General features: G+C 46.3%; 1 protein-coding gene across 1 annotated transcript in view; it reads right to left on the bottom strand.

The window, feature by feature from the left end:
- LOC120025618 (A disintegrin and metalloproteinase with thrombospondin motifs 6-like) overlaps nucleotides 1-11,180 on the bottom strand; it is a 49,615-nt gene extending 38,435 nt beyond the window's left edge. The window contains exons 1-5 of the mRNA XM_038970166.1: nucleotides 11,081-11,180; nucleotides 10,172-10,572; nucleotides 4,188-4,368; nucleotides 2,368-2,615; nucleotides 1,636-1,719 (exon numbers count right to left, since the gene is read on the bottom strand). Of these exons, the coding sequence (XP_038826094.1) occupies nucleotides 1,636-1,719; nucleotides 2,368-2,615; nucleotides 4,188-4,368; nucleotides 10,172-10,572; nucleotides 11,081-11,180 (1,014 nt within the window). The remainder of the gene's footprint in view (nucleotides 1-1,635; nucleotides 1,720-2,367; nucleotides 2,616-4,187; nucleotides 4,369-10,171; nucleotides 10,573-11,080) is intronic.
- Nucleotides 11,181-14,524: the final 3,344 nt, after the last annotated feature.

Here is a 14,524-nt window from a genome sequence, read left to right as displayed (position 1 = left end):
TTTATGAGCTGGATTGCAATTCATTTATTTTCATTTGCACTCGTTAGCATATTTCGCTAGCAACATCCATGCAAATTCACTATTACTTGTTTTGTTAGCATTCTGGTAATGTTTATTTTTGTTGCGTTTTTTTTTGGCGCCTACTTGTGTATTAAACTGGTAATACCGTAAATCCTGAGGTGAGAGAAGGACGGGCTGTGTAAGGGCTATTTGACCAAGAAGAAAGTGATGGAGTGCTACATCAAATGACCTGGCCTCCACAATCATCCGACCTCAACCAAATTGAGATGGTTTGGGAAGAGTACGACCGCAGAGTGAAGGAAAAGCAGCCATCAAGTGTTCAGCATATGTGGGAACTCCTTCAAGACTATTGGAAAAGCATTCCAGGTGAAGCTGTTTGAGAGAATGCCAAGAGTTTGCAAAGCTGTCATCAAGGCAAATGGTGGCTACTTTGAAGAATCTAAAATATATTTTGATTTATTTAACACTTTTTTGGTTACTAAATGATTCCATATGTGTTATTTCATAGTTTTGATGTCTTCACAATTATTCTACAATGTAAAAAAAAATGCAAAAATAAAGAAAAACCCTTGAATGAGTAGGTGTGTCCAAACTTTTGACTGGTAATGTATGTTACCCCTTGGGAGCGTTATCAGAAATCACAGCATTGATTTCACAACCCAGAACACACAGAACCCAGCACTCTGTCAAGAACAGGGACAGCATTCTGCACAAGACTAGGGCTGAATTAAGATTAACGCAAGCCACTCAAACTTTTACATAAATCTGCTATTGACGTCAATGTATGATTGGGCCATCATTGTAAAAAGCACCAGTCAAAAACGACAGTATATAAGCCTATAAAAGCCATGTCCACCATTTGACAGGATTCTGACATATCTGTTAAAATAATCCATATGATAAAAAATATATATATTTTAACTATGAATATATCCATATTACACTCCATCTGGGTAAAACGTATAGGGTTCTGTCTTAAAATGGAGACTGTATGAAGACATATTCATCTCTGCTGGCGTCCATCCTGTATAGACAGACGCTAGACGTACAGTTCACCCTGTTTCTCCCATCAAACCTACACATTATATACAGGTAACTGCCAAAATAACGGAAACACCAACATAAAGTGTCTTAGTAGGGCGTTGGGCCACCAGAACAGCTTCAATGCACCTACTGGAAGGACGCGAAACCATTCTTCCACAAGAAGTTTCTATAATTTTGGCAGTTACCTGTAGGTTGAATGTAAACATCCTCAATCAAATCTCCCTGAGGGAAGATGTCTGAGCTCATCTCCAACGGAGAGGCTTTCATCTTTAGTGGTGGCAAACATACGATAGACGCTTCCTGTCCTCTCTCCTTTCCTCTCTTCTTTTCTACTCTCGTCCCCTTCTCTCGTCTCTTCTTGTCACTCCTCTCTCCCTTCTCTTTCCTCCTCCTACTCTCCCCCAACGGCTTGGAATAACTACGTTACTGCATAAGAAGTAACCAAACCACAGAAATTGGAACTGAGATTAGAGAAACACATCGATGTTGATGTAGAATAGAGAGATCGAGAGAGAGAGAGAGAGATAGAGAGAAAGAGGTAGACGGAGGGAGAGAGAGGGGTACACTCACCTGGTCTTCAGTCAGTACGATCAGGCGGGTTACTATAATGTTCACAACGTTTCCTAGGCTGGCATCACGGTACAGTTTGGCAACCTGACCTCCAGAAAATAAGTAAAAGACACAAAGTCAGACAAACTGAGTCCACGTGTCACGATGCGATGCTTGATCAGTGTTTTCATCACACATACTGGGGGGGGGGGGGGGGGGGGGGGGTAGAAGAGCAGCCATCACACATACTGGGGGGGGGGGTAGAAGAACAGCCATCACACATACTGGGGGGGGTAGAAGAACAGCCATCACACATACTGGGGGGGGGGGTAGAAGAACAGCCATCACACATTCAGCTCACGCTGCGGTTTCAATGTCTGTTTTCAGTAAGAGAGAACAAACAAAATGCTAACCAAAGGGAGAAACACTTCGAATAACATTGTTCATGCACTAATGCTCGACATCGGCGTGTTTCCAATATCAGTAGGCTAGGGACTCGTCTCAATGTCTTTCCTCCAACTCTTCACCCGTATTGATGTGAAAGAACTGGACAGGTGCAAGTGAGTCCTAACTGCTTTCACCCATCCTGTAACCTCAAACTAGTGTACATGTAGGGGGAAGAGATGAGGTGAGGAAGCCACGTTAGACCGTTGATATTAACCCCTTTTGAGATTGACCCAAACTTTATTATCTGTTTTTTTTTTTTTCAGACAAAACAACAGTAATCGAAGGAAAAAGCAGGATCAAACTTACAATATTCATCACAGACAGGATGTAATGCTCGATGTCTTTGCGGCCATGGTAACCAACCATCATCTTATCAGCTACCACCAGGGTCTCTACGAAACGTTCCGTGCTGAGTGACCGCCTCTGTCTGTGGCCCCCCCCGGGCAGGGTGCTGTTGGACCCAGGGGCTGGGGTGGGAGAGGACGAGGGAGAGGAGGTTGGAGAGGTTGGGGAAGGAGTGCTATGTTGGCAGGGGCTCGCGTTTTTTGTGAGGTCTAGGAAGGAAGGAGAGGTAGTTTGAGAAAAAAAGATTAGCAACTGAGTGAGAAAAGTTGATGATATGCTGTGGGAAGAAACAAAATCTTTGGGTGATTATAGGCAATGGTTCATCTGATGATCATCTCCTTGGGGTATTTGAACTTTTTAAAAAAGACAGGTAGAATGTGATACTGTTCACCTCAGTAGAAACATTCAAGGGAGACTAGAACTACTGATGATTTGATAACAAATAATGAGTTCAACATTTATTTTAAAATGTCAACATAAAAAAAATGAGCCACTAAATTAAAACACAATGATACAATCAGATTTAGCCCATTGTGAAGGCATAGCCAGAGCAGAGCCAGGGGAGAGTTGGAGATAGAATTGCAGACATGTTGGGAATCTGGCCCTTTGAACCTTGCAGCTGAAGGCTTGCCTTCCTTTATGGCCCAGATGCTCTGGGGAAGGGCTATAAGATAGAACGTGTCAGGGCATGTCAGCTTCCTGCCGATGACAGCCTTCGCTGCTACTTATAAGACTTTGGTCCAAATACCTACACATCCACCTGGTTCCCCTCTAATCCCTATCCCACCACATCTCACAGGACACCGCTCTGATGAGAGCCAGAGTATGTGAATTGTCCACGTCTGGAGGAAACCCGTCACCATACCGACAGTGAAGCATGGTGGCATCATGCTGTGAGGATGTTTTTCAGCGGCAGGGACTGGGAGACTAGTCAGGATCGAGGTAAAGATGAACGGAGAAAAGTACAGAGCTATCCTTGATGAAAACCTGCTCCAGAGGGCTCAGGACCGGGGCGAAGGTTCATCTTCCAAAAGGACAACGACCCTAAGGACACAGCCAAGACAACGCAGGAGTGGCTTCGGGACAAGTCTCTGAATGTCCTTCAGTGGACCAGCCAGAGGCCGGACTTGAACCCGATCGAACATCTCTGGAGAGACCTGAAAATAGCTGTGCAGCAACACTCCCCATCCAACCTGACAGAGCTTGAGAGGATCTGCAGAGAAGAATGGGAGAAACTCCCCAAATACAGATGTGCCAAGATTGTAGCATCATACCCAAGAAGACTCAAGGCTGTAATCGCTGCCAAAGGTGGTTCAACAAAGTACTGAGTAAAGGGTCTGAATACTTATGTAAATGTGATATTTTATAAATAAAAAATTTGCTAACATGTATAAAAACCTGTTTTTGCTCTGTCATTATGGGGTATTGTGTGTAGATTGATGAGGGGGGGAAACAATGTAATCCATTTTAGAATAAGGCTGTAACGTAACAAAATGTGGAAAAAGCCAAGGGGTCTGAATACTTTCCGAATGCACTGTACATCAAGCTGAGGGGAGGCCAGAATGGTCCACCCCAACAGCAGCGCGGTCACATCCACCGGCACCTGAGCCTAGAACCAAACCAGCACTTCCTCTGGACCGCTATGAATAACTGCACATTTATGTTACTCACCCAGCTCAGAGTCAATCCAGACGGAGGGCAGTGGAGAGCATGGAAGAGGAACGGGGAAGGGAAGGGAGGAGAGGAGAAAAGAGAAGAAGAGAAGAGGACACTTCACCAACCTGAGATGCCACAGCTGAACTCGTGTTGGTTGGGTTGCTGCTGTGGCGAGGGAATGGAAGACTTTTTATAAATAACATGCTGCTGTCCTTCTCCCTGGTCCCATTGGCTGGAAGTGGTGGACGATATATTCTTGAATGGCTCTATTAAATACTGCTCTTCTTCTGTGGTAATAACACCGTGCTTGTTGAGAAACAAGAACATCGAGAGAGACAGGTTATAAGCGAACAAGGCAAACAACGTTACAACGCACACACACATAAACACAACAATTGAATGGATCTTATTGTAGTTTTAAAATAATTACGTAAACCCCTTTTATCATAGAAAATGTCGGACAATTTTGTGAAAAGTAATTCCGACTCCTACCAGCCTAAATGGACTTACAGTGAACCATTTATGCCGTTTATGTGAAATGACCTTTGACAAATAACCCCTATCATTTTCATTATAGTCATCAAAATATTGTTTTACTAATGAGTATTATCAACCAGGGTGAATGCTTTTTTCAGCACAACCACAGTCATCTGTGAAATGATAGGCACCCCGAGTCAGGGCTAAGCGGCTAATGGTGTGTTCCAGCCTTAGTCACGTAACATTGCAGGCTACAACACATAGAACAACTAACTCACAGCTCAGCTCTGCTCTCCTCTGTGTGTTGCACTGCAGTCAGACGTGAAAACACCCCACACTCTGAAGCAATTTTATAAATCATGTTATAACAACCAATTACACCTAGAACAACGCAGTAATTACTGGGACTGGAACCAAAGTACACAGCTCTCTGCCCTTGAACACCCCCTTTGTAACATAAATTGAAAAAGTACTTCAGAATGTGTTTATAAAAAACATTGGCACGCTGCATCACTCAGTAAAAACCCACAATGAAACCAATTAACCAAATATGACAACCTGGCACACGCCGGCAAGAAACCAATATTTGATAAAAGCCTAGCAGAGTGCGATGTCAAGATGTCTGGCAATTTACGAGATTAAACTACAGATACATTTCAGTTTTGTCCATTTTTGGTACTATTAAAACGGTATGAGGCGAAACAGACCTAATACTAATTCAATTTATGATACTGGAGCTGTGGGGCTGCCAGTACATTTGGCCGCAACAATGGCAATACATGTTTTTCTCCAAATGATTGCGATTGGCACAGAGGAACAGGGCTTTCTCCTTGTTCTGAGACGTTTCAAAGTAAATGAGGGGGGATAAGAGTTTTTCCAATCGCTTCCAACAGTGAGTTTTAACGAAGACAGTCTGGCCAGTCCGTCAGTCTAAGATCAACAGCCTGAGGACCAATACCTCAGCTTTGATGATTAGCCGCTTCGTTAAAGCAACACATTCGCTTTCTTTCTTATTTCGCTGGAGAAACTCCAGTTCAAAACCCCCTAGTCTGACCCCTAACCTCCAAACATACACTTCTCATAGATCTGACACTATCAGATGAGTACTAGCCCAGGGCGATGTTGAGCTATATTGCCTACCTACACTCACCCAACCCCTTCAGAACTACAAGAAATACCTAGGGGTTCATTAGTGGCTAGGGGGTGATTTGGGACTGGGTACTAGTTTATCTGAGGAAACCGGAACCTGAAGAGAAGTTTTAGGTGTACCCAAAACAAGATTTGGCTTTGACAGTTTAGTAAGCAAACAGAAAGACAGCACTGCATGCTGATCTGTCACAGTCCATTGAGAAGGATATATATTAGGTTCGCTATGGTGAGCTGGCTTGTTGGCTAGCTAACGACTGGATGGATTTTTGGTTCTTTATAGCGGGTGGACTGGCTGGCTGGATGTTTGGTTCTTTATAGTGGGTGGACTGGCTGGCTGGCTGGTTGGTTCTTTATAGTGGGTGGACTGGCTGGCTGGCTGGTTGGTTCTTTATAGTGGGTGGACTGGCTGGCTGGCTGGCTGGCTGGTTGGTTCTTTATAGTGGGTGGACTGGCTGCCTGGCTGGTTGGTTGGTTCTTTATAGTGGGTGGACTGGCTGGCTGGCTGGCTGGCTGGTTGGTTCTTTATAGTGGGTGGACTGGCTGGCTGGCTGGTTGGTTCTTTATAGTGGGTGGACTGGCTGGCTGGCTGGCTGGCTGGTTGGTTCTTTATAGTGGGTGGACTGGCTGGCTGGCTGGTTGGTTGGTTCTTTATAGTGGGTGGACTGGCTGGCTGGCTGGTTGGTTCTTTATAGTGGGTGGACTGGCTGGCTGGCTGGCTGGTTGGTTCTTTATAGTGGGTGGACTGGCTGGCTGGCTGGTTGGTTCTTTATAGTGGGTGGACTGGCTGGCTGGCTGGCTGGTTGGTTCTTTATAGTGGGTGGACTGGCTGGCTGGCTGGCTGGTTGGTTCTTTATAGTGGGTGCACTGGCTGGCTGGTTGTGACTAAAGCTCTGATGATCCAGTAAAGCAGCCTTTCTTAAAGTATGCGTCGCGACGACATGTTAACGGGGCGTGGCGACATGTCAGAGTAAAAAAATGTATTTCTAGGAACTCAGAGGAGGTCAAAACTTACTGTTTAGAGTTAGAAGAGTAGAATATGCCAGATGCAATTTGGGGCGCCCCCATTGATTTTGTTAGTCACTCTCACTTAGATATGATATTAACATGGCATTAGTCATGGCAAAATGTGTAGAATTTAAGGAAATTTGCTTTAAATCTGTTAAGATTTCTCTCCACCCCATGGCAAAATGGGTAGAATTGCAAAGTATTTGCTGTAAAAGAGCAACAACAAAAATGAGCCCCATGGCAAAGTGTTTAGAATTGCAGGAGCCCCCCGGTACTGCTGCTAATTCCGTTCACCAGCTCCGGAGGTCTACGTCACCGGCCTTCTAGGAGTCACTGAACTGGATTCATTACCACCAACCCCGGACTGTCTTGTCTCATTACGCACACCTGTTCCCATTCCCCCTGATTAGCATGTTATATATGTGCCCTCTGTTCCCCATTGTCCTTGTCGGTTATTGGAATTAGCCTGCCGTGATGACAACCTGTCACTCGACCAGCTCATCAGCATGGCGATTCATTTGGACCTCCTGCGACCCCGGCGAAGACCTGCGCGGAATCCGGAGCCCATGGTTACACCTGCTCCGTGGCCAGAGCCGATGGAGGTGGAGCGCTCGTAGGACTCGACCTCGGGTCTGGCCGTTTCCCAGACCACGGCTCCCCAGTTCAGGGCCCGTCCGGTCAGTACCGAGATGACGGTGGCAACCATGTCTCTCCCGGAGAGGTACCGGTCGCATTGCAGAAGGAATCCCTTGCATCTCGCTGGTGCGCCATCAAAGCGCTCTGGGAGGGACAGGGTTATTCTGCGGGCCGGCTCAGATGGGACTGAGGCAGGTCATGGTGTGGGGGCTGGTGCCGCAACTTGTGCTGGAGACTGGAGGGACTGCACATTCCTCTCCAAGCGCAGGATAGTTGCCAGCACGCTGTCCATAGAGCTGCCGTGTCTGGAGAGACAGTCCTCGTGAGTGTAGGAGAAGGAGGAATCTGGACCTCTGCTCCTATTGTGGGGAAAGGGGTCATTTCTCCCCGACCTGCACTTGATCCACAAATAGGCGAGGAGTTGAGAAGCCATGGAATTATCCTGCTCCAACCCAGGTAGGATGCAAGATCTCCCCTCCTTTTCTGTCAACTCAACCAGTGTGTTTTCCCATTAAATTCCCTGAATACCCTATCCCCTCACTCCCGTTAGCTCTGATTGATTCCGGAGCTGCCGGGAATCTTCTAGATAGCGCATTACGCATTCCTTTGGTTCCCCTACAGTCACCCATTCTGGTTCGAGCCCTGGATAATCGTCCAATAGGGACAGGGCTCGTACATCACATCACTGTTCCCATTTCTCTGCTGACCCATGACACTCATTTAGAACACATCACATTTTTGATTATAGACACCCCCACACACCTCGTTGTTTTAGGTCTCCCTGGTTGAGATGGCATAACCCTGTTATTTCCTAGTCCGAGAGGAGACTGCCGGGTTGGTTGCAGGAGTGTCAGGGGAGGTGTCTCGCGGTGTCTGTCAACACCACTACGGTGGAAAGTCCAGACCACGCCCCTCAAGTGGAGTTACCGAAGGAATACCAGGATCTGCACCAGGTTTTCTCTAAGACCCAGGCTACATTCCGGCCTCCTCATCGCCCCTGGGACTGTGCCATTGACCTGCTGTCTGACGCAGCCCTCCCGAGAGGACACGTCTATCCCCTCTCCTATGTCGAGACAGAGGCCATGGAGACCTATATACAGGAGAGCCTCCAGCAGGGTTTTATCCGCCCCTCTACATCACCAGCCTCCTCAAGCTTATTTTTTGTTAAAAAGAAAGATTGGGGACAGCACCCCTACATTGATTATCGAACTCTGAATAAAGCCACCGTCAAGTTCAGTTATACTTTACCCCTTCTCAACTCCCCAGCGGCTTAGTTGGACAGCGCACACTCGTCTCTGTGCGTCGGCACAAGGAACAGGCCGACCACCACCGCAGTGAGGCGCCTGTCTGGCTCTCCACCCAGAACCTGCCCCTCCGCCTGCCCTGCTGGAAGCTGAGCCCGCAGTTTGTGGGATCGTTTAAATTCTTGAGGAGGGTTAATGAGGTAACGTACCATTTGCAACTCCCTGCTGATTCCCGCATTAACCTGACTTTTCATGTTTCTCTTCTCAGGCCAGTGGTGCCTGGTCCCCTCGCTGGACACAGTGACGCCCGGCCTCCTCCTCTGGAGATCGAGGGAGGTCCGGCGTACTCGGTCCGTGAATTCCTGGATTCGAGGCGTCGTGCGAGGCGTCTCCAGTACCTCATCGACTGGTAGGGGTACGCACCAGAGAAGCGATGCTGGGTTCCTGCGGTGGACAGCCTGGACGCTTCGCTGACCAGGGATTTTCACCATCGGCGCCCAGACCGACCCGCACTGCGTCCCTGTGGTCGTCCCCGAGGCCGGTGTCGTCCCGCTGCTGGTGCAGTGCGTCGGGGGGTACTGTCACGGATCTCCCCAGTACTGCTGCTCATTCCGTTCATCAGCTCCGGAGGTCTACGCCACCGGCCTTCTAGGCGTCACTGAACTGGATTCATTACCACCAACCCCGGACTGTCTTGTCTCATTACGCACACCTGTTCCCATTCCTCCTGATTAGTATGTGTATATATGTGCCCTCTGTTCCCCATTGTCCTTGTCGGTTATTGTTACCATGTCCGTTGGTCCTGGAGTACCTGTGCTGTTGTATCGGCTTCCATGATACGTGTATTTGTGCACTTGTTTTACGGGTCTCGTCCCGTGTATTATTTAGAAGTTTACACCTTGCTCTTTTGTTTGGGTGGAGAAAATAAAAAACCCTATTACGTATTCCTGCGCCTGTCTCCAATCACTAACATGACACAATTAAAGTTAAAACTTCAATTTCTTTCTCTGCTGTCAACCAAAAGGACCCCAAAAGGGATCATGTTTTTATGACCTTGGGTCCCAGGAAAACACAGAATTTCTCAATTTTCCCAGGCTGAAAAAGTCTAAGAACCCCTGCTGTAGAGAGCTTTCCCCATTAGCCTTAACCTACTATGCCCTATCCTAAGCGGCACTGTGCCAGGTGGAAGGAGGCCAACATGCTATTTAGCAAACTCCACTCTGTCTAATCCTGTGACAGTAGAGCTGAGGGTTTGTCTGAGGTAGCCAGAGCAAAGAGAAGGCATAGTATTAACTCTCTGTGACTGGTCAATGGGGGCCTCCTGGCCTCCTCACAAAACAGATCCTTAAGTACTCAAAGAATATTTAAACACACTCAAATATCGACAAATACATTCAGACATACTCTAAACAAAAGTCACAGAAACCCATAAAGGGGAGTAGAGTGGTGGTGGGTGTTCTACTTGGAAACAGACAGATCATGTTGTCCTCTTTTCCATCCCTCCATCGCACATTTCAATACCCTGATTGGCTACAGTAGCTTCCTTCCAACACACACCCAGACCAAACACATCAACTCCAGAATCCCATGGTACTCACCAAGCCCTTACAGTTACTGAGTGCTACTCTGGTGGAGCTGTACTGATCCTGCAGGTATCCTACATAGTGGCAGTTCTCCACCATGTCATGTCTCCACTCCAGGCCTTCTCTCCCCCAGTACTCCACTGTGAAATGTTTGGACACCAGCTGGGGGTTGAGGGTCAAGTTTAAGTGAAAGTGCTTTCCGTAAGCAGACAGTCTGTAGAAGACTCGGGTCTGGGCCGGGTCCTGTTCGACGTGGTCGGTTGACTCTGGGCCGACGGTGGTGCTGGTTGGGTCGGCGGTTCGTCTCCTGCGACCGGGCCGGTGGTGTTTCACAGTGTAGCTGAGGAAGTCCCCATTCTCGTCCACCTGCATCGGCACAGTCAGCTGGTAGTGCTGCAGGTAGGACAGGTACTCCACTTTTACAGAAAAGAACAGATGGGGAGAAATGAGCCATTGGAGGAGGGGTGTACAAGGAGGAAAGAATGAGGAAGAGAAAAATGAACACAGAATGTGAATCTGAGTAAGAACATTGATACACTACAGTAAGAAGTGACATATTTAAGACAATGGGGGTCCTCCAGCCATTACAGAATATAACAGGACTACACACTACAGATAGTAGAACTCATAGAGTGTAGAGTTCCTATGGTGGAACTCAGACAGACAGGACAGACATGACCTCACAGTGTTCCAGAGCTAGCAGGTTGTGATCTACAGTGGGTTCATCCCTCTAAAATAACAGTCAGGCCAGGGCCACCAGATGTTACAGATGTCTCACTGACTGACCACTGACCATGAGCAGCAACCAAGCATACACCTGCCTCACCGGGAGGACAAATCCGTTTCTCTCAAGGAGAGCAGTTCTAGCACCTTGGCTGCATTCAATCAAGTTAAGATGTGCAATTAAGCAATGAGCAGTCCTACCTTGTGAGTTGTGCGAAAGTCTTTGAAATTCAGAGGAAGCCATGACCACCACCAGGCCCAATATCAATATACAAGTCAGCGTCTTCCGCAAAATTTCCATCATTCAGAGAAAGGTCTGACATGGGGTTGGGGGGAGGAGGGGTGAGGGGGGTGGTGGTGCTACTGACGGGCTAGGAACACACGATCAGTCCGGCGTGCCTGGCACCATAACAAGCCCATGGTTTGGGTCCTCTGTGGGGGGGAATGTTCTCACTACTTCTTCTTCTCTTCTTGTCTCATCCAGGTCTCATCCAGAGAACGTCTCTGAGACACTCAGATTCCTCCTGAGGGCAGCAGACACTTCCAGACCTCACTGGCGTTTCCCTTGGAGCTCATGTCAGCCACTCATCATGGAAGGTGGTGATGCTAGAATCCATCGGTAGATCAGTCAGTCAGTCACTTCAAGCACGCCCACAGCAGCAGATCTATAGATCGAGATCTATATTGGAAGCTTGTCTTGACCAATCCATCTGCATACCTGTGAATACATCATAGTTCAATAAGCATACCTGCTACAAAACAACTAGTCTACAATCTTAGAAAAATCTAGAACCTAAAAGGGTTTTTCGGGTGTCCCTAGGAGAACCCTTTGATAAACCCTTTTGGGTTCCATGTAGAACCTTTTCCACAGAGGGTTATACATGGAACCCAAAAGAGTTCTACCTGGAACCAAAAAGCATTCTATTTGGAACCAAAAAGCATTCTACCTGGGGGAAAAAGGGTTCTCGAATCGGGACTGCCAAATAACCCTTTTGGAGCCCTTTTTTCTAAGAGTGTACTTACTACATAGGCTAAACTTCTAATCTGCAAATTACAATTAGCCATGGAAAAAAGATGATGCCAAACGACTGCACAGCATATTCACCAACAGTACACTCCATGACAGAAATACCCTCCTCCTGTAGCCTGCTTACCCAGCATGCCATGGTTTGTGGTTAGCAGGATAGCGTTTTTCGTCATGAATCTTGTTCTGGAGGCAGCTCTGCAAAGTGGTCGCTAGCTGGCACGGCCACAAAGTCATACAATCTGATTTTAAACCGAACCTGAACCTTAACCCTAACCACACTGCTAACCTTAACCTTAAATGAAGCACATTTTTGTGTTCATTAATATTTTAAATATAGCCCATTTTGACTTCGCAGCTGACTTAACTAACGGGAAATCGCTCAGTTCTGCCTCCAGGGCAAGACTCGAACGGGAAATCGCTCAGTTCTGCCTCCAGGGCAAGACTCGTGAAAATAAACGTCAACATGCATGTGGATAACGGTGTTTGTGACACCATACCATCTCCACAGCCTAAGGAGAAGTCAGTCTTTCAGATATTCCACAGCAAGTCACAACAACAACACGATGATCAAGTACAAAAGCAGCCTGTGCTTCGATGTCCGCCAGCCTCCTCAGTCAACACAGCACCTGTCTCTATAACAGGTTTAGGCATCTCTCTCCCACTGACTCTCTCTGCAGCCAGGAGCAAATCAAAAGATTAACGTTGCTCTCAGCAAGCCCTCTGTATGTGTGTGCGTGTGTAATAACGCAGAAATAAAAGTGTTATAATAGTGTAACAACACACACATTTATCATTGAATCTATCCATCAATGAATGAATAAATCAATCACTTGTTCTATATTTCAAACCACTTACCGGATATTCTTCAAGAAAGAGAGGGTCACTCACTCACACAGCTCATAAACGGCATGTAATACTTTTAAAACCAAGTCCAGGCGAGGTTCCAAGTTTATGTCCAAGTGAAAACGCGTAAATTCCAGTAATCACCTCTGATCTATCGGATGTGCGTAAAGACAGTATGGGTGGTTATCTATCTGTGGCTAGAATCCAGTGTTGGAAGCGGCGTGTTGCACCTTCTGTAAGCTCTATATAATGAACATCTAGCGGCACATATCCAGACGGCAGCGCTACATCTACTTGGCCACTCCGTCTGACCCAGACATTTGGCACCCAGCCCGAATACATCAGACTACACGACCGACCGACCGACTGAAATAAAAAACGTTCACTGCTCCTTTCAAGTTAATCTAGGAGGATGTGTAATTCAACTACAACTGGAATATTCTACCAACAGTTCAACACTGTTCCTATGTTAGGGATTACAAAACGAGTATGAAAACGCTGGGGATAATTATTGTTAGTTAATTATTGTTAGCTATTCTAGAAATGACAGACACTATCTCGCTCAAGTCATATGGGTTTGTTTGACGCCTTAACACACAGACAGAGACGGACCGGTCTTGCAGATGTGGACCTGTTTTAGTGAGTTACAAATGTAACAGTGCAGAGAAAGTTGGCTATGCCAAGTGCTTAGACATCAAACCAGTTTTAAGAGACACGTGATTTTTCTATAAACGCTGGAAGAAATAGTGGATCCAACTTTAACCAACATTTACTCACCAAACACTGTATGTGTGAAGAATTCCAAGTGCCTATAGGGTTGTACTTTTTCACGTTTCATCTAGTTGTAATTTAGTTAAAATCACAAAATAGGTTTTCCAAAAGATGTACGCTACAATGTGAAAGATAAATCATTGCATTTTCTGTTTAAAAAAAAAAAGATGGTTAGCCTACATATTTGAAAGAAAATGGATCTGCGGCGGCTCCGTTAAAAGCGCATGAGAGACACACAGCATTCTCTAGTTGTGTCTATGGAGTGCTGATAGACTACAAGCAGATAGTTACCGTCCTCATCTTCATTGTCAGCGGCAAAGCCCAACCGTGGAGTGTAGAGTAACGTTACAGAGTGCAGACAATAGACTTCGCCTGCGCTGAAATTCCGTAGTAGCCAGATGACTTCTCTCCTCTGTCCATCACTTTTCGGTTTATGCCATTCTCTATATCCCCATGAGAGAGAAAACAGAGGAACATAAATGTCTTAGCAGAAAAGTCTATCCCCAAGAACAACTTTTAAACTAACTCCAAAATAAGGATACCTAATTCATAGCTCAATTGTCCTCTTTAAAATAGACTTGGTGTGTTATCTGAGTTGTTATTTTGGATAACGCAGGTAGTATGCTGCACAATAATAACAAATAGTCTACATCTAGGACAGTGTATGCAACACAGCTAAATTTAGTTGAAGTAGCACCCTTTAATACAGTATACCCGGTCTGGAACCATAGCCAAGTCCTGAGCTGCTTCAAATTGGCAGCTTTTTCAGGCTGGGAGGTTCAGCTGACGTCATTGCAGATGTGCGTATTCTAACATCAGCTGTGCGCATGTTCCGATCTAATATCACGTGCGGGGGGGGGGGGGGGGGGTACAAATAGGTTGCAGGTACTTCTCTTTTCCAGAACCTGTTTTTTTGCCAACTATCACAGTAGAAAAAAGTTTGACATACTTTAAAGTGTCTATTGCAACGAAGTTATACACAGGTGTAGAAAAACATTATTTTT

This window comes from Salvelinus namaycush, chromosome 31 (assembly GCF_016432855.1).
Source record: "Salvelinus namaycush isolate Seneca chromosome 31, SaNama_1.0, whole genome shotgun sequence".
NCBI lineage: Eukaryota > Metazoa > Chordata > Actinopteri > Salmoniformes > Salmonidae > Salvelinus > Salvelinus namaycush.
Note: the sequence above shows the minus strand (reverse complement) of the source record. Positions and strands in the feature narration are given on the sequence as shown.